Genomic DNA, 25546 nt, shown 5'->3' with positions numbered 1-25546 from the left:
GATGAGGGCATGGACTAGGGTTTTTGCAGATTCTTGGTTTAGGAATGTATGGATCCATGAAATATTTTTGAGTTGAAGGTGGCAGGAAGTGGAAAGGGCTTGGATATGTGGTTTGAAGGAGAGATCAGTGTCCAGGATTAACCCGAGACTGCAAGCTTGTGGGACTGGGAAGAGTGGGCAGCCGTTTACTGTAATGGATACTTTCATTGGGGGGGTCATGGCGGGAAGACAATGAATTCTGTTTTGTCCACGTTAAGTTTTAGAAATCTAGCGGAGAAGAAGGATGAAATAGCGGATAGACATTGAGGGATTCTGGTTAGTAGCGTGGTGATATCTCTTCCAGAGATGTAGATCTGTGTGTCGTCAGCATAGAGATGATACTGAAAACCGTGAGATTCTATGAGCTGTCCCAGGCCAAAAGTGTAAATGGAGAAGAGCAGGGGCCCTAAAACTGAACCTTGCGGTACTCCGAAAGATAGGGGGCGAGGTGAGGAGGTGGTGTGTGAATGGGAGACCCTGAATGTTCGGTCAGTTAGGTATGACGAGATCCAGGATAGGGCCAAGTCGATAGCTAGATACGGAGGATGGGTCAAGAGAGGGCTTTTTGAGGGTAGGTGTGATTGAGGCATGTTTAAAGCTTGAGGGGAAAACACCAGTTGTTAGTGATAGGTTGAAGAGATGGGTTATAGTTGGGATGAAGACTGTGGCGAGGTTTGGGATGAAGTGGGAAGGGATCAGGTCAAGTGCACAGGTGGTGAGATGTGATCTTGAGAGTAGGGTGGAGAGTCGATCTTCTGTAATGGTGGAGAAGTTGGTTTTGGAGGTGGAGGGCTGGTTAGTTGGGAGGAATGGCTCTGGGGGTTGTCGACTAAAACTGTCCCTGATGTTCTCAATCTTCTGCTTCAAAAATGAGGCAAAGTCTTCAGCTGAGATGAGTGGGGAGGGAGGAGGTGCTGGGGGATGGAGGAGAGAGTTGAAGGTGTTGAATAACTGTTTAGGGTTGTGAGACATGGAAGATATGAGAGATGAGAAGTAGGTTTGTTTTGCTGTGGCGAGTGTGGTCTTGAAAGTAGTGAGGGACTGTTTGAATGCGATGAAGTGCTCATTGGAGTGGGATCTTTTCCATCTCCGCTCAGCAGCCCAGTCAGGCTGGTGTGCCAGGGCTGTTTGTTGATTTTGCGAGCTTTGGTATGTGTGAGAGGGGCAAGAGATTCCAAAGCTGCAGCTATTGTGGTGTTATATAGAGAGGCAGCTTCATCCGCATTGTGTAGGAAACTTATGTCTGTGAGAGCAAGGAGGGATTCAGAGAGTGAATGTAGATCAAGGTGTTTAAGATTTCTGCGAGGGTGTGCAAGTTTGTGGGGTGGGGAGGGAAGAGAATGTGAGTAGATTGTGGTCATAAAGAGGAAGAGGTGAGTTAGAGAGGTTAGATAGGGAGCAGAGGAGGGTGAAGAGGAGGTCCAATGTGTGACCATCTTTGTGAGTGGCTGCAGAAGACCATTGAGTGAGGCGGAAGGAGGAAGTAAGAGACAGAAGTTTAGTGGCAGCTGAGAGGGAAGTGTCAATGGGGATGTTGAAGTCGCCCATGATGATAGTGGGGATGTCCTCAGTAAGGAAATGAAGTAGCCAGGTGGTGAAGTGGTCAAAGAAGGTGATGGCTGGCCCTGGGGGGCAGTAAATGACAGCCAGTTGGAGCTTGGTGGGGCATAGATGCACATAGAGCGCACCTCAAAGGAAGGGAGGGTAACAGAGGGTGTCAGAGGGATTGGGGAGAAGGAGCAGTTATGTGACAGGAGAAAACCAACTCCTCTGCCATGCTTGCTGCTGGGGCAGGGTGTGTGAGAAAGGTGGAAGCCACCATAGGAAAGTGCAACAGGAGAGGCTTTTTCAGAAGGGGTGAGCCAGGTTTCGGTGATGGCGAGGAAGGAAATTTGTTAGTAACAAAAAGATTGTGGATGTAGGAAAGCTTGCTGCAGACAGAGCGAGCGTTCCACAGAGCTCCTATTAGTGGGACTGGGGAAGTGGGGGCTGGGCGAATAGGTATAAGGTTAGAGAGGTTACGGAAATTTGTGGTAGAGCGTGGATGGGAAGTAGAACTGACTGGGGATGTGGTGAGGAGGACAAGGATTTGGAGAGATATCACCAGCATTGGGAAGTGTTAGCAAGTGGGAGCAGGAGAGGGCATGAGGTGGCTGTCTGTGCTTGAAGACAGAGGATTGTATGTTGAGGAACAGTTCTGAGGAGGAGGTGAAATGGATGGGGAGGATTGAAGAGGAGATGAACAATTCTTTACTAGGAGTAGGGATTAGGGGAGTTTGCAGAAAGTGAAGGATTATAGGGGTGAGAGTGACAACAAACAGAAACATTGTTTACAGTGACTGGCCAGTTACCTTCAGTTCCCTTCTGGTTCAATTCTGGTTTTAATTCTAAATTAATCTTCACACTTCTAGGACACACTTATAGGAATCACACTGCAGACTAAAGTCATTGCAGACTTGTACTATGCAATATATGTACAACTAAGTGCATTCAGGTGTGAAGCAGAGAGGAGTGGTCTCTGCTCTTCTTGGTCAGAGAATTAAGGATGGACCAGATGCATACAATCAAGCCAAAGTAAACAATGTCATAAATAACATGGGGTAAGCTGGGGTTAGCTGAAAGGAATACCATGTGAATGCTAGGAGCAGAGGAAAGTCTGTGTGGAATGTTGGGTGATGTACCATGTGCACTTCATAGACAGACAAGGCAGCCAATAACAGGTCGACTAGGCCTTGAGTTTTGGATTGTTGTCATGTTGGAACATCCAAGTACGTCCCATGCGCAGCTTCTGGGTCGATGAGTGCAAATTTGCCTCTAGTATTTGCTGATAACATGCTGAATTCATCTTTTCTTCTACTTAGACCAATATTCCTGTGCCGTTGTAACTCACATATCCCCAAAACATCAGTGATCCACCCCTGTGCTTTACAGTAGGAATGGTGTTCCTTTCATCTTAGGCCTTGCTGACCGCTCTCCAAATTCAAATCTAGGAGGGCAATTGTCCTAAATTATATCAAACAGATGAATGCTGATATCTTCTGTCTTCAGGAATGTGAGATTGTGGACTCTCCCAAGTGATAATGACTGGCCTTATGGGCAGCATGTGTGGTCCAGTTCATGTATTAATAGAAATGATGATGTAGGGATATTAGTCTAGATAGCTACACTGTGGAAGAGGTAGGTAGATGTATAATTGCACATGTTATCTATAGGGGGTGATGGGTTTGAATTATTAATGTGTACTGTCCATAAGGGAAAGACAAAAAAATGAGCAGCTGGCTCTTTTGGAAAAGCTAAGTTTGTTTCTCCTGGGAAAAATACCTACAGCTTTAAATGGGGACTTTAATAGCATCACAGAAGGGAATTGTGACATAACTGGTAAAAAGTTATCCAATTTTATGTCAGATATCTCTATTTTAGATGCTGCTGTTCTTGAATTTGGCATCCCATCACCGCCGACCTACCATGCTGATAGTGGTGGTATTATATCCAAAATAGATAAAACGTTATTTTCCAAAAATATGTTGTGTATGAATTTTGAGCAAAACGTTGTGTTAGGGGTCGAGTTCCTGCCTCTTCACAGGGGGAATCTCCAGCCACCTCCTCTGCAGTCTCCCATTCTTCTCCAACTGCAGTGGAGCCTGCTCAGCGGAGACATCGGTCCCAGCGTCTGGCTTAGCCTTATACTGTGCGGACGGTTTCCGCTGCTTTCCCAGGCTCAGCCATTGTAGCCAGTACTGGTCATCAGCGAGCAGACGTCTCTGGGACTAAGTCCTGATTTTTCCCTTCTGAGAATACCCAAGGTAAGACCTCTCATTGGAGGTCAGGGGTCAAGTGCTCAGGTACTGCTACAGCTTCCATTGGTCCTCTAGGAAGGTCCTGAAGTTGCTCTGGTATAGTAGCAGCTTCCATTGGTCCTCTAAGAAGGTCCTGAAGCTGCTGCAGCTATAAAAGGTTTGCATGGCCGCACGGCCATGTGCTAGTATCACTTCATGTTATGAGCTTGCTATTTGTGGTTGCGCCTGTATGTGGATAGGGTTTGGCTGAAATAAGCCCCTAGAATACCGCCACCTCCGGTGAAGAGTTTGTATGTATGCTTCTCTGTTTGCATGACCACTGACTGCCATCAGCTCAGCAGTTAGCTGTGCTCCTCTGTGACGCTAACAGGGCACAGCGTGTTCTTTTCAGTGTGACTCAGTGAAGTAACTGAGTTCACTTATACCACCATATAGTGCCGTCATCTAATAGCAGCAGGTTCTCTCCTGCACGGTGGACCCGGGGCTGCGAACGCACCAATTATAACACCTATATTAACTTGGTGCTTTCACCAGTCCTAACATAATACTAGCGCCAGGGTCTAGCTAGAAAATGGCGGACGATCAGCGTCTACAGCAGTACATCCAGCAGCTGGAGGGTAGGCTGGCGGCTCTTGAGCGCACAACCTAAGCTGTGGATGTAACCGCAGTCGCTGTTCAGGCTGCTAGTGTAGCTGCAGCCAGTTTGTCCTCTGCCACCCCTGCTCCGACTTTATCCCGTCTCCCGCTACCAGACAAGTTTGTTGGTGACAGTAAGCTATGTCGGGGATTCGTGAGCCAGTGAACCATACATCTAGAGCTTCTGGCTGCACGTTTTCCTACGGAATGGGCTAAGGTGGGATTTATCATATCCCTTTTGTTAAGCCCCTGTGGGAGCGTGATGATCATGTGGTGCAGAGTGCTCCTCGCTTCCTGTACACTTTGAACAGGTCTTTTTAGGACCTCGTGTCACCCACGGATATGGTGCTCCAACTGTTGGCATTTACACAGGGTTCGTCCATAGTCAGCCAGTTTGCCGTCCGATTCCAGACTCTGGCATCAGAGCTGGAGTTGCCAGATAAAGTCCTTATTCCGGTGTTCTGGAAAGGACTGGCAGACCATGTGAAGGATGGGCCATCAGGAAGATTCCTGCCACACTGGAGGAGCTCATTACAATCTCTACCCGCATCGACCTCCGTTTTAATGAGCGGAGGTTAGAGCGGACCCAGTGTAGGCAGAGGTTCCGGTTGGCTCCTACCTTCGCCAACTCTCTGGAATCTCCTGTTCAGGCGTCCAACGCCCATGAGGCCATGGAGGTTTCTCAAGTGGGACCTAAGTCCCGGGCCGCTCGAGTACCCATGGTTTGTAATATTTGCCAACAGTTAGGACATTATGCCAATAAATGTCCTCAGCAGTCAGGAAACGATCGCGTCTAGTAACCATTGAAGGAGGTTCACTAGACACAGCGGCATTTTCCTCCAAGTTGTCCTTTAAAGGGATGATCTCTTTAGGATCGTCCACTCTAACAGTTGAGCTTTGTGTGTACTCTGGAGCAGAGGGGAATTTCATGTCCTCTGCCTTTGCTCAGCGCCACGCAATACTCCTGGTGATGCTCGCCAAACGGTGACTGTTCGAGTGGTGAATGGGTCGACACTGCCCTCACAAATCACACATCAGACCATCCCTTTCTCATTATCTATGTCCCCTTCCCATCAGGAGATTATCTCCCTTCTTGTCATTCCCGAGGGACTAGATGAGATTCTGCTAGGAATACCTTGGCTCTGTTTCTACTCCCCACATATTGAGTGGACCACAGGAAGGATATTGGGTTGTAGTGAATCTTGTAAGGGCAGATGTGTGAGGGAGTCCGTTCAGGTTTCCACTACAGAGATACCCTCAGATCTTACTTCCCTCCCCAAGTGTTATTGGTCCTATGCAGACGTGTTCTCCAAGAAGGCTGTGGAGACCCTTCCGCCTCACCGCCCATATGACTGTCCTATTGACCTCATGCATGGAGCTGAACCTCCTCGGGGTCGGGTCTATCCCCTCTCTCTCCCGGAGATGGAGGCTATGTCCCAATACATCCAGGAGAATTTGGCAAGAGGGTTCATTAGGAAGTCAGTGTCACCTGCAGGGGTGAGTTCTTCTTCGTGCAGAAGAACGGAGAACTAGGTCCATGCATAGATTACAGTGGTCTTAACGCCATCACCGTCAAGAATAAGCACCTGTTGCCCCTGATATATGAGCTCTTCGATAGGCTACTGGGAGCAAGGGTATTTACCAAATTAGATCTGCGGGGTGCTTATAACCTGATTCGCATCCGTGAGGGGGACGAATGGAAGACGGCTTTTAATACCAGGGATGGGCATTATGAATATCTGGTGATGCCCTTCAGGCTCTGTAATACCCCAGCCGTTTTCCAATACTTTGTGAATAACATCTTCCAGGATATGCTCTCCACCTCGGTCGTAGTCTATCTGGATAATATACTCATCTACTCTCCAGATATTGACTCCCACCAGAGAGAGGTTTGCAAGATCTTCGACCTCTTACGGGCAAATTCTCTTTATGCCAAGTTGGAGAAATGTGTGTTTGAGCAGGAGTCCTTGCCTTTCCTTGGTTATATCATCTCTAACAGGGATTGGCTATGGAACCTGCCAAACTACAGGCTGTGATAGACTGGCAGGAACCTCATACTGTCAAAGCGGTGCAGCGTTTTAGGGTGTTCATTAATTATTGCCGTCAGTTCATTCCACATTTCTCGACTTTGGTAACTCCCTTGGTAGCCCTCACCAAGAAAGGAGCATATCCCAAATTGTGGTCAGAGGAAGTCTCCAAGGCCTTCCTCTCTAAAAAATCTAATTTTGCTAGCACTCCCATCCCACATCTCCCCAATGTAGATAAGCTGTTCATAATGGAGGTGGATGCCTCATCTGTTGGTGCTGGTGAAGTTCTCTTCCAAAAGGATGTTCAAGGTCAGAAGCATCCCTGCTTCTTCTTTTCCGAGACCTTCACACCAGCAGAGAGGAATTATTCCATCGGGGACAGGGAGTTGCTAGCTATGAAGTTGGCTTTCTCTGAGTGGAGACACCTCCTGGAAGGGGCTTGCTTTCCCTTCCAAATCTTCACCGACCACAAAAATTTGGTGTACTTACAAACAGCTCAGCGGCTAAATTCTCGCCAGGCCTGATGGTCCTTATTCTTCTCCCAGTTCCATTTCACTCTCCATTATCTCTCTGGGGAGAAGAACATTCGTGCTGATGCTCTCTCTCGCTCCGTTGTGTCTTCTGAGGAGGAGGAAGAGCAGCCTTGGCTTATTGTTCCTTCTGAGACCCTGAGAACCGTGGCTCCAGTTTCGCTAGAGTCGGTGCCCCCGGGCAAGACTTTTGTACCTTCTAATTTGTGACCAGAGGTTCTCTCTTGGGCTCATTCATCCAGCGTGGGTGAACATTTTGGGACCAAGAGGAGATCTGAGCTGTTGGTGAGGATGTACTGGTGGCCGCATATGGCCCGTGACATCGGAGACTATGCTCGGGCGTGTGTCTCCTGCGCCAAAAATGAGTATCCTCAACAACGGCCGGCTGGGTTACTTTATCCTCTGCTGGTGGCAGACAGGCCCTGGGAGATGGTCGGGATGGACTTTGTGGTGGGCTTACCCAAGTCTCGTGGTTGTACCATCATTTGGGTAATCACCGACTATTTTTCTAAAATGGTGCACCTGGTGCCGCTTCAACCTTCTGCACGTGCCTTGGCAGCATTGTTTATAAGACACATTTTCCGCCTACACGGTATGCCAGACAAAGTTGTCAGTGACCAGGGTCCCCAGTTAGCATCTCAGTTCTGGAGAGAGCTTTGTCGTTTACTCAGCATTGAGTTAAATCTCTCTTTAGCATATCATCCCGAGACAAATGGAATGGTAGAGAGGACCAATCACACCTTGGTCACATATTTGCGACATTTCATTTCTGCCAGGCAGGATGACTGAGCATCCTTGCTACCGTGGGCTTTGTTTGCGCTTAACAACACTGTAGCCGACTCCACTGGTCAGACTCTATTCCTCCTTAATTATGGTCAGCATCCGCGGGTTCCTGTGCCTATGCCCGTGTCTTCCACCGACTCCAGGGTGGCAGACTGCGCTGTGGAGGCACGGGATATTTGGGACCGCACTCAGGATGCCATCCAGGCCTCCAAGGAGAGAATGAGGTCCTCCGCTGATGCACCCCGGCGCCCCGCTCCGACCTTTGCTTATGGCGACTTAGTGTGGCTCTCCGCCCATAACATTAGGCTGCGAGTTGAGTCCACTAAGTTTGCTCCTCTCTACTTGGGACCTTTCAAGGTCCTCGAACAGGTTAACCCCGTGGTCTACCATCTGGCCCTTCCTCCATGCCTAGGTATCACCGACACCTTTCATGTGTCCCTCTTAAAGCCCGTACACATGTCCCGGTTTTCCGTGTCATCTGCCGAGACATCGGGTTCACCTTCGGATGATTACAAGGTGAACACTATTTTGGGGTGCAAGGTTTTACGTGGGAAAAAGTTTTATTTGGTGGACTGGAAGGGTTATGGCCCAGAGGACAGGTCCTGGGAGCCTGTTGAGGATATTCGCGCTCTGCTGCTCCTTGCTGCCTTCAGGGATACAAAAAGATATCCAAGGAATTGATAATGCCAGTCAGCAGTGTTCAAACTGCTATTAACAAATGGAAAATCAGGGGCTGTAAAAACAAAACCACAGTCAGATAGACCAACAAAAATTTTGCCACAACTGCCATGAAAATTGTTCGGGATGCAAAAAAAAAAAAAAAAATCCACAAAATAACATCTGCTAAAATACATCACTCTCTAAAATCTAGCGGTGTGTTTCAAGATGCACATTAAGGAGGCACTTGAAGAAAAATGGGCTGCATGTTCGAGTCACCAGAAGAAAGCCATTTGTCAGGACTCTGAACATTTTTTAATTTTGTGCATTACTGCCCTTTTCCAACATGGCGTCTTTGGTCTCATGTGCACTTGTCTTCCTGCTATAAAACTCCACCCCAGCCTTCAGTCTGTGCTAGATTATTCTGCTTTGCATCCAGCTCCTGATTACTCCCTGGCCTTGCACCTGCACCTGCACCTGCTCCTGTGAACCTGTGTTGGAGATCCTGCCACTCTGCTCTGAGTTCCTGCTGCATACACCAGTGTTCAGTAATCCTTCATCTGCTGCTCGTGTTACTTCCATCTGCATTTGCTGGACATGTAAGCTGTGCTGGTCTGCAATATCCTGAGACTATTAACCAGGCCTCCATGGTTGAGCTAAGATATGATTTGAACTGCCTTATAAGCTTATCTATCTGTGTCTGGACTAAGTCAAGGATCTATTTGTGTCAAGTTTCCTCAAGAATAACTGTGCTTCATAGACTTTCTGTTTGTTTGCATCTACCTCTGAAGTTTCCTATTGACTGCTAAGCTGCGTTTATTATTTGCACCAAGTGTTGTGGACTTGAGTTTCTCTCTGCACCTGTTTGAATCACCGTGTGATAATTTAAACTTTACCACTTATAAAACTGTGTCCTGTTGTCTTGTTCCACGCAAAGAGTCTCCTGAATTATCCCCTATAATTATTACACCATTACTGCACAAATGAAACAAAGTATCTCACCTACAATACGCAAAACAGCACAGAGACAAGCCTCAAAATTTCTGGAACAAAGTAATTTGGAGTGATGAGACCAAAATTTTACTTTTTGGCCACAACCACAAACATTATATTTGGAGAGAGGTTAGCAAGGCTCATGTTGAAAGGAACACAATTTCTACTGTAAAGCACAGAGGAGGATTGTCCAACTTGACAATGATCCAAAACACAAGGCCAAGTCGATCTGTCATTGGCTACAGCAGAACAAAGTGAAGGTAATGGAGTGTCCATCTCAGTCTCCAGAGCTCAGTATCTTTGAGCCACTTTGGGGAGATCTCAAACGCGCAGTTCATGCTAGACAGCCCAGTAATTTACAGGAACTGGAGGCTTTTTGACGAGAAGAGTGGGCAGCTTTACATCTGGGAAAATAAAGAACCTCATCCAGAATTAATACAAGAGACTTCAAACTGTCATTGATGTTAGGGGGGACAACACACGGTATTAAAAAATGGGGTATGTAAACTTTTGATCAGGGTCATTTGGATGTTTTGGATTGTCATTTTGATTTAAAAAGAGAAAACACAGTAGTTTGACAATAAATGGCTTCACCCAACCACTAACCATAAGTGGGGAAAAAGTTTTGGTGTTATTATTCATATTCTATGAAAAAAGGCCAAGAAAGCACAAATTCTGCCGGGATATGTAAATTTTGAGCACAACTGCATATATACCAGGTTGGTTTACTTTAATTTTTTTTCTATTTTCCTCCTCCAAAGCCTAGGTGCTTTTTTATGGTCCCAAAAATACAATATACACTCACTGGCCACTTTATTAGGTACACCTGTCCAACTTCTTGTTAACACTTAATTTCTAATCAGCCAATCACATGGCGGCAACTCAGTGCATTTAGGCATGTAGACATGGTCAAGACAATCTCCTGCAGTTCAAACCGAGCATCAGTATGGGGAAGAAAGGTGATTTGAGTGCCTTTGAACGTGGCATGGTTGTTGGTGCCAGAAGGGCTGGTCTGAGTATTTCAGAAACTGCTGATCTACTGGGATTTTCACGCACAACCATCTCTAGGGTTTACAGAGAATGGTCCGAAAAAGAAAAAAAATCCAGTGAGCGGCAGTTCTGTGGGCGTAAATGCCTTGTTGATGCCAGAGGTCAGAGGAGAATGGGCAGACTGGTTCGAGCTGATAGAAAGGCAACAGTGACTCAAATCGCCACCCGTTACAACCAAGGTAGGCCTAAGAGCATCTCTGAACGCACAGTGCGTCGAACTTTGAGGCAGATGGGCTACAGCAGCAGAAGACCACACCGGGTACCACTCCTTTCAGCTAAGAACAGGAAACTGAGGCTACAATTTGTACAAGCTCATCGAAATTGGACAGTAGAAGATTGGAAAAATGTTGCTTGGTCTGATGAGTCTCGATTTCTGCTGCGACATTCGGATGGTAGGGTCAGAATTTGGCGTAAACAACGTGAAAGCATGGATCCATCCTGCCTTGTATGGAGCATCTTTGGGATGTGCAGCCGACAAATCTGCGGCAACTGTGTGATGCCATCATGTCAATATGGACCAAAATCTCTGAGGAATGCTTCCAGCACCTTGTTGAATCTATGCCACGAAGAATTGAGGCAGTTCTGAAGGCAAAAGGGGGTCCAACCCGTTACTAGCATGGTGTACCTAATAAAGTGGCCGGTGAGTGTATATCAGTGAGTGGGTAAGTAGTGGCCATAATACTATATGACTGCTTTGTGTTCTATGTGGGGGGCTGCCTTATACTATATGACGGCTGCACTATATTCTATATGGGGGCTGCGTTATATTCTATGAGGGGGCTACATTATATTCTATGTGGGGGACTACCCCAACCCCTGCTATATCATTAAGACATGTACTACCTTACAGTGGGGGAAATAAGTATTTGATCCCTTGCTGATTTTGCAAGTTTGCCCACTGACAAATACATGAACAGTCTATAATATTAAAGGTAGGTTAATTTTAACATTGAGAGATAGAATATCAAAAATAGTATAAATATCACATTGTATAAATTCTATAAATTTATTTGCATTTTGCATTGAGAAATAAGTATTTGATCCCCTACCAACCATTAAAAGTTCTGGCTCCTACAGTTCAGTTAGACACTAATAGTCAACTCATTACCTGCATTAAAGTCAGTTGACTTACATAGTCACCTTTATAAAAGATTCCTATCCACATACTCAATTAATCAGTCAGACTTTAACCTCTGCAACATGGGCAAAACCAAAGAGCTTTATAAGGATGTCAGGGACAAGATCATAGACCTGCACACAGCTGGAATGGGCTACAAGATCATAAGTAAGACGCTGGGTGAGAAGAAGGACAACTGTTAGTGCAATAGTAAGAAAATGGAAGAAATACAAAATGACTGCCAATCGACATCAATCTGGGGCACAATGCAAAATCTCACCTCATGGGGTATCCTTGATCATGACGAAGGTGAGAGATCAGCCTAAAACTACATGGGTTGAACTTGTTAATGATCCTAAGGCAGCTGGGACCACAGTCACCAAGAAAATCACTGGTAACACATTAGGCCGTAAAGGTTTAAAATCCTGCAGTGCCCACAAGGTCCCCCTGTTCAAGAAGACACATGTGCAGGCCCATCACAAGTTTGCCAATGAACTCCTGGATGATTCTGTGAGTGATTGGGAGAAGGTGCTGTGGGCAGATGACACAAAAATTGAGGTCTTTGGCATTAACTCAACTCGTGGTGTTTGGAGGAAGTGCTGCCTATGACCCAAAGAATACCATCCCCGCAATCAAGCATGGAGGTGGAACCATTATATTTTGGGGGTGTTTCTCTGCTAAGGGCACAGTACTACCTCACCACATCAAATGGAGAATGGATAGAGCCATGTACCGTAAAATCCTGAGTGACAACCTTCTTCCCTCCCCAGGACATTAAAAATTGGTTGTGGCTGATGGTTTGAATTAGCAGTTGAGTTTCATTCCTTTTTTATAATTTTGGTTTTCTGGATTTGGTTTTTAATTTGTGTGTCTTTTTTATTATTTCTTTTTAATAAGTCTACTGATGACTCTTTACCACCGACAATGTTAACTTCTTTTCCAACCATGAATGACCACAGATAAATAGAATCCTTCATAAATCATTTGCCATTCAGTATTTATTGTGTAATATCCAATTACAGACATGCAATGATAATGATGGGTGAATTAAATATGTTGAACTATTTAGCATCCTGCTGAAAACCGGCTCAGATTCTTTCCTTTGCAGTGATTCCTCCATGCAACCCTGTGAATAAGAAGAATTAAATGTTAACAAATACCTATATGACCTTTCTACTGACAAAAGAAATACATCCCATTTGATTTAAAGCTCCAATCCAGCAATTTTTAAAAATCTCTTTATACGGGATCAGATATGTAAGTGTGATGCATGTAGCTACATATTCATCAGTAGACAACATTATTTTTACATAATTTTCTGATTCCAGAACTTCCATAACTGTGACTCTTTGTGGAATGTGACACTTCATTTATTTCTTATATTCTTTTATACATAGATAATAATTGTGGCGGCTCCTGTAACTGCTCTATGGTCTGCTAATGGCCACTTGGGTATAGTTGACAAGACCACTGTTCTGTGCATAGTATCTAATATATCAATATACGTATAGTATTTTTGGGGCTAAAAGATGCACTGATTAGTAAAAGAAAATCCTGCTAAATAGTGTGTTTGTCTTATAGTGAGGAAGTAGCTTCCTGTGACAGAGGAGAACACTGACATATCATCCCTACTGACCACTGAGAGCACTGTTCTCTCGCCTCCAGCTTCATACTGATTGTCAGGACTCTGAACATTTTGATTACCTTTTGTGCATTACTGCCCTTTTCCAAGATGGTGTCTTTGGTCTCGTGCACTGTGTCTTCCTGGTATATAACTCCACCCCAGCCTTTAGTCTGTGCTAGAGTATTCTCCCTTGCATCCAGCTCCTGATGACTCCCTGGTTTTGCACCTGCACCTGCATCTGCTCCTGTGAACCTGTGTGGAGATCCTGCTACTCAGCTCTGAGTTTCTGCTGCATACATCGGTTTTCCAGTAATCCTCCATCTGGCTGCTTGTGTTTGTTTCCATCTGCATTTGCTGGACATGTAAGCTGTTGCTGCTCTGCTTAAACCTGAGACTTTTACCCAGGCCTCCCTGGTTGTGCTAAGATATTATTTGAACTGCCTTATAAGCATATCTATCTGTGTTTGGACTACCAAGGACTTATTCATGTCAAGTATCCTCAAGAATAATTGTGCGTCATAGACTTTCTGCGAGATTGCATTTTCCTCTGAAGTTTCCTATAGACTGTTAAGCTGCGTTTAATATTTACACCAAGTGTTGTGGACTTGAGTTTCTCTCTGCACCTGTTTGAATCACTGTGTTATAATATAGACTTTACCACTTATAAAACTGTGTCCTGTAGTCTTGTTCCATGCAGAGAATCTTCTGAGTTATCCCTTATAATCATTACACTGATCTATCTGGTCAGTGCAGCATAAGAGAGGATTCTACTGGATTCTGCACAGAGGCTGTACATCCTGAGCAGGTGATGAACCTTTCACCCAACTAGTTCCAGGACCTTTCAGGTCATATGATGAATCACATGCTTGGAAGTAACTGCAAAATGTGGTAATGTCACGTGTACACTGTGTGTGTTTATGTTTAGAAATGTGCATGTAGCAAATATGTGTGTATGTATAAATGTGTATGTAGCAGAGCTGTGTGTATGTAGGTTTCATTCACACTTGTGTATAAAAAAATCAGTCCCATTCTCATCCAGGAAATAGGACAATTTTTTTGACGCAGCAGCTACTAAAGGGGTATTAACATCTCCAAGATCCTGTTCCAATATGTAGTAGGTATAATATTAATAATAATATTAGCAAATACCTACAATTAGAAATGTAGTATAGTCTTTCTGATTCACTATGTCTCTTTCCTCATCTGCAGACATTGCAGGATCTTAGGTATCCATTGCTACGAACATCCATATAGTGACAGTAAGCTAGTTGCTAGTGGCTGTAACCATGGATTCCTAAAGTCAAGCATTGCCTGCAACATGAGGAAAGAGACATGGTGAATCAGGAAAACTATACTACATTTCGAATTTGAGGTATTTGCTAATATTATTTTTATTACACCTACTATATATTGGGGGAGGATCTTGGTGATGTGAATAATCATTTACAGGACGATTTACAGTTTTTTGTGCTACAAAATTGTAATGTATTCATAAAAATCGGATGCTACACTGAAGGTTCTTTTGGCATGCGATTTTTTTCTTGCATTGTCCGATCTCAGTGTGATTTTTTTCTCATGCCGAATACAACTGAGAAAAAATATGCAGATCTGCACTGCCTCATTGAATAACATTGGTCCGAATGCAATCAGATTTTTCAGCCCTTAGGTGACATTCACAGGTTCAGTATTTGGTCAGTATTTTACATCAGTATTTATAAGCCAAAACCAGTAGTGGGTGAGAAATACAGAAGTGGTGACGTGTTTTTATCATACACTTCCTCGGATTGTTCCACTAATTATTTTAGATTGCAAATACTGATGTAAAATGTTGATTAAATGCATAACGTGTAAACGTGACTGTGATGGTGTGATATGTTATGTGGGTATCATTTTGTGTATATTTTATTTTACTTATTTTCATGGTGTTGAGTTGTTATTTGCCATCTGATATTCTCCCCACAGTTCTGTATTGTTATCTCTCCACAGGGTCAGTGAACAATGTTGTTTGCTAATATGCTAATGACATGTTGACCTAGCTTGTTGAAACAATGAGCCCCTGCGACCCACCCCCCTAACCTGTGAATGAGGGGGGAGTTGAGACACAGAGCAGTCTTGTTTGGAACTATGAAGTGAACACAGCACATCAGAGAGAAAGAAGGGAATATGGACTGTTATCCTCTGTGCTGGATTGTTGGACTTTTATCCTGTTACTGAAATGCATTCGTGTTCTGGAATATTTTATCCTTTGTGTGATGGATCGTATATATGGACCTTTCGTGTTTTGCCTAAATAAAGGTCTTGGAATTGTTCACTGTTCTCTTGCTCTGTTGATTGTGTGATACCGGAGAAGGAACCCGTGACAGTGACATTAATGGAAACTGAAGAAAAGGACAGCGCCACACCGGATAGTGAAAAGCAGCTCACATATTTATTCTGCCTCCTGCGGCAACGTTTCGGTCCAAAGACCTTTGTCAAGCACAAGGTCTTTGGACCGAAACGTTGCCGCAGAAGGCAGAATAAATATGTGAGCTGCTTTTCACTATCCGGTGTGGCGCTGTCCTTTTCTTCAGTTTGGATTTGGATGTTCTATCTGGGATGGACCCCCTGGTGAGGACATGCGCCCCGATGTCCATAGAGACTATATAATTATAGGGTGCGGCTTTACTGCTTTTTTGAAAAGTGACATTAATGGGACCATTGCATTAACCCCTTAAAGACCAGGGATATTTCAGTTTTTGAATTTGTTTTTTTATCTCCCCTTCTTCCCAGAGCCATAACTTTTTTATTTTTCTTTCAATATGGCCATGTGAAAGTTTTTTTTTTGTTAGACAAGTTGTAATTTTGAACGACACCATTGGTTTTAACATATCATGTTCTGGAAAACTGGAAAAAAAATTCCAAATGTGGTGAAATTGCAAAATATGTGCAGTTCGATGGTTGTTTGTTTTTTTTAACCATGTTCACTAAGTGCTAAAACTGACCTGCCTGTATGATTCTCCAGGTCATTATGAGTTCATAGATATCAAACATGTCTAGGTTATTTTTTATTTAAATGGTGAAAAAATCCCCAATTTCTTAAAAAAATAAATAAAAATGGCACTATTTTCCGAGACCTGTAGCGTCTCCATTTTTTGTGATCTGGGGCTGAGTGAGGGCTTATTTTTTGTGTGCCAAGCTGACGTTTTATTGTTACCATTGTGGTGTGTAAATGATCTTTTGATTGCCCATTATTGCATTTTATTGCAATGTAGCGGCAACCAAAAAAACCTTAATTTTAGCGCTTTTATTTTTTTTCTCGTTACGCCGTTTAGCAATCAAGTTATTTTTTTTATATTGATAGATTGGGCGATTCTGTACATGGCAATACCAAATATGTGTATAATTGTTATTTATTGTTTTATTTTGAATGGGGTGAAAGGGGGGGCAATTTGAAATTTTACGTACATTTTTTTTAAAACTTTTTTTATCTTTTGTTATGCTCAATGCTTTGATCTCCTCTGCTACACAGAGGTGATGATCAGATCACCTGTCTGTAGCAGAAATGCTCAGTTGCTATGAGCGCCTATAGCAATCTGGAAATAACAACCATAGAGATCTGCCACAGACCTCTGGTTGTCATGCCGACCCATTGTCGACCAGCGATTAGGGATTAGCAACGCACTTCTGGTAAGCATGAGTTAAATGCCGCTGTCAGAGATTGACAGTGGCATTTAACTAGTTAACAGCAGCGGGTGAATCACGATTCCTGCTGTGCCTGTTGCGGGCACATGTCAGCTTTATAGACCAGCTGTCTTGTGACTGGAATGGTGCATGCTCAGCCCTGTAGCCTGTATCAAACAGGGGGAGCCCAACATGGGCGTACTATTACACCCAACATTGGAAAAGGTTTGTAGGGGAAGATTTAGCGACAAATTGAAAATGATGGCATCCTCTCAAAGAGACAATAAAGCCAAAAAAAAAACACTTTTGAGGTAATCAATCTGTCCTCATATGTTATTAGGACTGAGGCACAAAAGGAGGAGTTAGGTCTGGACTTGTCATTTGTACCTTGTAGTAATTTAGATTTTTTTTTACAGCTCTGAAGGACCTCCATCTATTGTCCAGTAAACTGGGTTTAAAAATTACATTCAGGAGCAGGATTAGACCAGAATCACGAGGCAATCCGTATTCTGGAGGAGTAGGAAAGTGAATCTAATCAAGGACTTGGAGGTATTTCTCCCCCGCCCGTTACTCCTAAATCAACTATGTTCCCCTTCTTAGTCACTATCACCATAAGTTGATATATTTACAAAGCTGGTGGTGGAGGATTTTAAAACAATTAAGAGAGACAATCTCACTTTTAGTGTTTTGCCTTGGCTTTGAAGAGGGCGAAACGTGCGTCGGGCATGTGCAGGGTCAAACAAAGTGGTATGTAGCTTGGTGAGCACCTCATTCATTGGTATGCATTAGGACTATTTCTTGCAGCAGCACTTTACTATGCATTAGCACTTTAGTAGGCTGGTTATTTTTCTTTCAATACATAAGACACTTGTTTATCTATACTTATTATCCCCATGGGGGTTATATATTATTGACTCTGCTGCATTGTTTGTTGATGTTCCTGTTTTGTACCACAAAAGTCAGCAGCTGACCATGGCATTATTCACTGCATATATATACATATGATATCACTATAGTACTTTACTTTGACAGATATACTTATTTTTATACTTTCTGATACACATAGCAATTTGATTAGCCATATTTTGTTTATTTATTATTTTTTATCACAGCAAATCATTTTATTGTGTACTGAATTGTATAATTTATTTATTTATGTCTGTATCATTGGAATTTAGATGTATATGCATACCCTATTGTGTTGTCCTGTACTCTTTCACTACCTGGTGGCCTTTCCTTTTATTAATTCTCTAAGATATTTATATAATTTGCTACTTATTATTCTGTTTTCCATACCATCTGGCTGTGTATCACATTTTTAGGTTTTCTATCACACATCCTAGCAGCACAGTTGGAGGAAAGCTGCTCCTCCTTTGACAGGGGCGGGCATACAGTGCCCATTTTTGCTCTGTGCCATGAAGACGATGCACTCACGCATGGGCTGTGGCACTGCAAAGTAGCAGGTGGCAAAAGTCTCTGACACTCAGGTTTGCAGGAAGTGGGATCTTAATTTGTTTCAGGATTTTGTTTTTCAATTTTTCATTGTCATGTAATTTTTCTGGGTAGAGTGTGAAAAACTGCAATTCTGCCACCAAAATGAGTGTGAAAAACAGCAATTCTGCAGCCAAAATATGAACTACTCACTGTGAAGCATACATATTATTTCTTTCATCTTTTGTTATTTTTGTACGATCATTTCATTGAATTGTTTGATAGAGATTCTGGTCTCTTCTAAAGACGAAGAGAAACCCTTTAACTGTACAGAGAATATCTCTTAGAATATATATGAATTTCTTACCAAGCTGAGATGCCATTGGGGTCTCTGACAACTCGTTTGGCACACTCGATATCATCATAAATGTTATCATTCAAGAGACCTAAAAAACATATATATGTAAATTACTATCAATATTGTTACTTTAATTACGCTGAAATTGGGTTATCTAGGTAAAATTTTTGCTAAGCAATAAACATGAGTGAATCGATATGATGCAAATTGAATTTGTGTCAAATATTTAGGAATGAGCTTTTCCCAGTGACTGTGAACTATTTACTATCCTTTAGCAAAAATCACCTAAAATGGCCAGAGAATGATCACATAATCTTGGGCAAGGCCAAAAGGTTCCCTATCATGCCTTGCAGCTATGATACTACATGGTAAATCAAGACCAACCAGGAGAAATTATTGTAGCCTGTATAAAAGCAAAATCAGGGAATGCAGCAGCCCTTTTAGAGTGAATTTAGATAGTGAGAGGATATCACAGCTTCATACATAGCTATACGGACAGGAAAGGAAATGCCAAAAAATGCTGAAGAAACTTTAACTATGTGAAAACACAGCACTGAAGAAGATTAGTATGTAAGAAATAAGTATATTTCTGCAGTATGAGAGGAATCCCCCACAAACATGAAGATAACATACAAACGCCTTGCAGATGTTTTCCTAGGTGGGATTTGAACTTAGGATCTTAGTACAGCAAGTCTGCAAGGCTAACCACTGAGCCACCGTGAACATACTTACTTTGGCAACTGATGCGACAAGCATTTACTGCTCCTGCAGTTTTTCCATCATTGCACCACCATTTGCTGTTGATCTGAAATATTCCATAGTCACGGCTTGGACCATTGTTGTTTACAGCGGCTGTGTTATAGTTACTCTCATAGAAGGCAAGGCATATCCCTGAAAATAGGATAACATTTCAGTGTAATCATACCGACATCCAATCTCTAATAATTCTGTCGGCTGCACATTTTAATTGAGCATAGACAGCAAATCAAATATGATGAGCAAGGATTTCATTGTATTGTAAACTCAGGATGATCTTCCAATCACACGTTGTTCTGCAAGTTCTTAAGTAGCATATGTAAATAGTTGGGTTGCCTAACTGGAAATAGTTCAAGCATGTGTGCATCCCTCTGCTGGTGGTGAATTTAAGGTGGTGAGCTTATGGTTTGTCCACTTTTGGACAACCCATTATTAATTGCTCAAAGAAGTGAAAAAAAGAAGTAAAATATTGTCACCATAATATGAATATGCCATGTTTTGAGTATATACCTAAAAGGTCCATGACTTTTCAGACACATGCTGTGGGCTTTTCTAGATCCCCCCTTCACTCTGCCTAGAAAGCTCTTCTGCTCTCTTAGCCTGCAGGGAACTCCCTGCCCCCTGCTATATAGTGATAATGGGAGACCAGTGTGTCAGAAAGAGGAATTTTTATGGCTCTGGGCTGTAAAAGCCAGCCTCTCCCTAAACCCCTCATCCCCCCTCCCACCTGACACTAGCTAAAACTGGTACAGCCATTTCCAAAATGCATGGTACTCTATTGTTCTTTTAAAGTTATTATACTGGCACCGATCAGGGCAAGAGATATAAGAATTATATATTCTGGATGTCCACCGAGAGATCCATAGCTCACTGAAATTGCTAGGAGCTAAACCCAACGAGTTGCATGGAGTGGATTTCTCCATAAGCGGGTCATGTATCTACACCACATTTATACTTAAAAGAACCCCCTGATGTGGTGAACAGCCTGATCATTGTGTCGTTCATATACGAGGTTCATACAGCGAGTTATGTATAGAAATGGTTTGTCATAACTCTAAGGAAGGGGAGGATCCAGCCTCTGAGTGAGGTCACCACAGGGGGAGTACCTTGGTTTTGAACTGGGAGATAAGTAAGTGAGACATCAGTCTTCACTAGTCTTTGTCCTGGGTCTAACTGGGAGACAGGTGTGTGATGCATCTAAATGTGTGCCCCTCCCCCACAGCACACAGTCAGCCATGAGATGAAATGATATGAACGAAATGTAAGTGTTTTTCAACTTTCATCCCATTTTATTTGTAATTGTACTGTACATACGATACTTGTCTACTAGGGTTGAGCGAAACGGGTCGGCAATTTTCAGAAGTCGCCGACTTTTGGCAAAGTCGGGTTTCATGAAACCCGACCCGACCCCTGTGTGGGGTCGGCCATGAAGTCGGCGATCTTCTGAATCTGGAATCGGAATTCCGATACCGATTCCCGATATGTTTAAGATATCGGGAATTGGTATCGGAATTCAGATTTAAGTGTAAAATAAAGAATTAAAATAAAAAATATCGCCATACTCACCCTCTGATGCGCCCTGGTACTAAGCGGGAACCTTCCTTCCTTAGAATCAGCCTTCCATGCCCATGTGACCGCTCGCGCGACCAATCACAAGCCGCGACGTCACCGTGACGTCACCGAAGGTCCTAGAAGGGCTGATTCTTAGGAAGGAAGGCTGCCGGAAAGAAGCAGGGCATGTCCGAGAGTGAGTATATACCTAATAGGAATATACTCACCCTCGGCTTCTTTCCGGCAGCCTTCCTTCCTAAGAATCAGCCCTTCCAGGACCTTCGGTGACATCACCGAAGGTCCTGGAAGGGCTGATTCTTAGGAAGGAAGGCTGCCGGAAAGAAGCAGGGCATGTCCGAGGGTGAGTATATACATAATAGGAATATACTCACCCTCGGCTTCTTTCCGACAGCCTTCCTTCCTAAGAATCAGCCCTTCTAGGACCTTCGGTGACGTCACGGTGACGTCGCGGCTTGTGATTGGTCGCGCGAGCGGTCACATGGGCGGCCGCGGACCAATCACAAGCCGCAACGTCACTGTGACGTCACCGCAAGGTCATGGAAGGCTGATTCTAAGGAAGGAAGGTTCCCGGTTAGTACCAGGGCCCGGCAGAGGGTGAGTATAGAGATATTTTTTATTTTAATTCTTTATTTTACACTTAAATATGGATCCCAGGGCCTGAAGGAGAGTTTCCGCTCCTTCAGACCCTGGGAACCATTGGAAACCCAATGCACTGCATTGGGTTTCGAGTTTCGGCCGACCCCGACCCCGACTTTTTTATAGGATCGGCCGATTTCACTCGACCCGACTCTTGAAAAAGTCGGGTTTCGTGAAACCCGACCCGATCCTATAAAAGTAAAGGTCGCTCAACCCTATTGTCTACTTTTATAATATCTTTTTATGCTTCTGTAAACACTGCCTACCTTTTGGAGTAAAATATATAAAATTACTAGCTTTGTCTCTCCTTGCTCTATAACAAACTGTCACGTCCTCTGATTACCAGAGTCCAGTGTGGTTATATCCTGATGAAGAAATTGGATGACATGGAAACTCATTGATGATAAAACTGTATCAGTTTTTTTTGTGTCTCATGGAATTTTACTTTTGATTTTCTTCAGCCACGCAGTGGAACCACATATTATCAATGTTTCTTTATCGTTATGGTTCCCTTACCCATGGATCTGCTGCACTCATTTATCCATGCTCCTTCCTTGTTGTTTGATACATAACTGTACTAGGTGAGCAATTTCCCTGTTTTTACACTTTCTCTTTTATCGAATAAGACCCTATTGCACTTTTTTGTCCTCCAGTTATTCCATGTACTAATGCACTATGGTAGCCAGACTAAAGCACTGTGAACCTCCTACCTGCCGTTATTCCGCGCTATGTCACAGCAACATCATGACCTAGAATACTTACTAATTAGGACAGACTCCCAGGATGCCGACAGGTGGTTGGAAATTCACAATACTCTTGTCTGGCTTCCATGGAGTACAGTTGTTGACACTTGCTAAACTCTAGCACTTGACATACATACTTATCAAATGTGTCTCCAGGTTGTACTGGAGGTCTACCATAGTTGACATCCGACCAGATTTTTTATAAACTATCTTAGCAATCTGGGTGAGTCCCTGAGCTGAAACAGGATAAGGGTTTCTGTAGATCCAATTCAAGCAAGCAGAGGTAAAAAAGCAGTAGCTATGGTGGGAATGGGTGAGGCACTTAAATGTCCTCTTTTGTGTACAGCAATAGTGCTAAGTGCTGTCTACAGCCAGGTTACAGCACGTTTTGTCCTCCCATGTCACAGATGCATGTAAAAATGATAATGTCGGGTTTCTGAATCTGTAGGAATCTGACAGGACCTTTTGCTCCTGTTGGGGTTTTCTTGCCCTTATTCAAAAAAGGTGGAAGCTCTGTAGTTTAATTTAAAGCAATGCACCATGTGCCAATGATAATACTGGTTTCAGTCTATTAATATGTCAGAGGCACCCTAGATCTCCCATCAGGTACCATGGCCTGAATGCAACTTTGTCATGCGCTCCGCTATAGATATGCCCATGCACTGATGGGCATGCATTGGCACTGCATCTGCAGTTTGTTACAGCTGATTGCAGAGGTTGTAGTCTAATATTGGTTCTGTAAGCGACAACCTCTGCAAGCAGCTGTAACAAACTGCAGATGCAGTGCCAATGCATGCTCAAAAAAATGTTAGCTTAGTACAACTGATAGATAATACTTTGTTCTGGTTATTTTATACATACAGTTTGCAGCACTGTAGCCACGATATCCAGCCAGACCAGTTTGCTGAAAGATTCTGTACAACTCACAACGGGAATAGACTTTCGCTTCTGAGCCAAGATACAAGCAGAAAAGGAAACTGAGGCAGAGAAAGACCTTCATATTTGCTTAGCAAGTTGTCAAGGATCCAGATACTTTCTGTTAAAATATTAAAGAGTAGAAAAAATGATTGAATTTGTATACACTAATTACTGCCAGACTATCAGGCTTCTACGCTTCTATATTCTAAACAGAACCCTTACTTTTCAGCTTTTCTTCATTTTCCTAGGATCATTACATAAAGGAGAAGTGGTGTAGCTTGAAATTTATAGACCCCAATGAAAAGTCTCCAACTGGGACTCCAACTATCATAGGTTTTTAATAGTACATGTCTTCTTATATAGGGACTAGTGATGATCGAGCAGTGAAAAGCATTTTGGAAGTGCAGACGTGCTTGACTTGAGTAGCAAGCAAAATTGAAGTGAATGGGGAACTTGAGCACTTATACCAGAAGATCGTGGACTGGTGAGGCCCAGAGAGAGTGTGTCTCTCTTCCACCAGTTCTTGAGTCAGGAGCCTCCGGGAAACAAGCACTCGAGCACCATGTGATATTCATCACTTCCCGATGATCAATATAGCAGTCCAATGCTTGATAGAGTATCGATAAGTGTGGCACACGTTTGCCCATCACTTATAGGGACCTTTTTTGGCCCTCATAGGCTCCATGGTCTGGTTATTATGACTAAAACCACTCCATCTGTTAAATGTTCCCTCCTGAGCTACAGCTTGAGTACAGAAGACAGCCTGGTGCCACCATAACTTACGATGAAAATTTCTTTAGACTAAATAAGCAAGGGAGGACCTAAAAGAGGAATTCTTAGCAAATAGAAAGTATGATCTCTATGGATCCCACAGCTGGGATACCCATCAATCATTAAAGGGACTCTGTCACCTGAATTTGGCAGGCCCTCTGTCCGGTCCATGGGCGGTGTTTCCTCAGCTTTTATTCACCCCTTCCTTTCCCACTGGGCGCAATATTTTCTGGAATTTCTGTCGGTTTCCTTCATAGTTCACGCGTGAGCACAGCAATCTTGCCTTGCGCACGTGCAGTATGCTTTGCCCGACTGCGGGCAAAGTCGAAAAGCATTAGTGCGCATGCGCCGGCGCACTATGTCCCGGAACACAGCAGAATACTTCTAATGGATTATGGAATGGTTTTCCATAGATTTCAATAAAAAAAAAAATGGATCCAATTTAAATAATTTTTTTAAACTGATAAAATTGTTACATAAGTAAAAAAACTGCTCGCAGCTCTCCAATATGGACAGGTACAGTATATAGGGCAACTACGCCCAATTGTAGAAGCACCGTCAGAGAAGTCCCAAGAAGTCCACTTGGTAAAATACAGGTGAAAAAAATCCCCCAAACTTATTTTATTCTGCTTTAGATGTGATGTTTTGAACTGCCATAGGTCTATTTCAAGCCTACTTGTAAAGGACCTATGGCATGAACAGAGGCTTGAAAAAGACCTATGGCAGTTCGAGATGCTGGAAAAAGACCTATGGCAGGTCAAAACGTCACATCTATGGAAGAATAACATACATTTTTGGGATTTTTTCACCTGGATTTGGGCACTGTTTATTTCATTTATGGACAATAATGTTGTGTCTGTTGTGTTTTTTTGTTCAATGGATTGCTGCTGGCTCCATTTACTGGATGTTTACTGGCCATGTGAATGTGGCCTAAAAATACTAAGAGATTTCAGTTTCGAAGCTTGCAGAATTATTAATGCAACTTTGGATTTTTATAAGTCCTGTAACTCGGTGAGATCACGATAAGGAGTTATGGGTGTCTCCAATACACGCTAAAATATTCTAATACAAAATTTTTTTTAAAGAAAGTCAGATGTAAAGCTTGTGAAAGTGTTAAAATCCTAACAAAGGAGACATGTTCAAAGAAATTCAGAGTCAGTAATACTTACTGTCCAACAGGATTTTCGTGAGTGAGCCTATAACGGAGGAAGCTTTGCTTATATGCATGTGGAATGTGACGTTATCTTGGTGGTTGCATAAATTGACAATATTTGCTCACCCACTAGTGCCAAGTCTTATCACACATGTACTGTAGTAATAACTATAAAACAGATATATGTTGCATATTCTTTAAAATCATTGTTACGTCGGATCCGATAAGCCTTTTGCTTCATGCTTAATGTTAATCTTTAACGCAGGATTACAATTAGTGATAATATTCAGAACAT

At 43.1% G+C, this 25546-nt stretch overlaps 1 protein-coding gene across 1 annotated transcript; it reads right to left on the bottom strand.

Annotated features, from left to right (window-relative positions):
- Positions 1–12564: 12564 nt before the first annotated feature.
- Positions 12565–23441, bottom strand: LOC143773301 (lysozyme C-1-like). Its single transcript, XM_077260786.1, has 4 exons — positions 23271–23441; positions 19435–19593; positions 18712–18790; positions 12565–12755 (listed from the first exon to the last, which is right to left on the bottom strand). The coding sequence occupies exons 1-4, from the start codon at positions 23407–23409 to the stop codon at positions 12695–12697; spliced, it is 438 nt and encodes a 145-aa protein (XP_077116901.1). The 5' UTR covers positions 23410–23441; the 3' UTR covers positions 12565–12694.
- Between the last annotated feature and the right edge of the window lie 2105 nt (positions 23442–25546).

The sequence above is a fragment of the Ranitomeya variabilis genome, chromosome 5 (assembly GCF_051348905.1).
Source record: "Ranitomeya variabilis isolate aRanVar5 chromosome 5, aRanVar5.hap1, whole genome shotgun sequence".
In the NCBI taxonomy this organism is placed as follows: domain Eukaryota; kingdom Metazoa; phylum Chordata; class Amphibia; order Anura; family Dendrobatidae; genus Ranitomeya; species Ranitomeya variabilis.
This window is presented reverse-complemented; position numbering and strand designations above follow the sequence as displayed.

What these genes read in the sequence shown, in the direction of transcription:
- LOC143773301 (XM_077260786.1), bottom strand. Translation starts at nt 23,409, where the DNA reads ATGAAGGTCTTTCTCTGCCTCAGTTTCCTTTTCTGCTTGTATCTTGGC. An exon ending in TGGCTACAGTGCTGCAAACT is followed by an intron (nt 19,594 to 23,270) that starts GTATGTATAAAA and finishes TCCTATTTTCAG; the next exon opens with GGATATGCCTTGCCTTCTAT. An exon ending in TTGTCGCATCAGTTGCCAAA is followed by an intron (nt 18,791 to 19,434) that starts GTAAGTATGTTC and finishes TATGTTTTTTAG; the next exon opens with GTCTCTTGAATGATAACATT.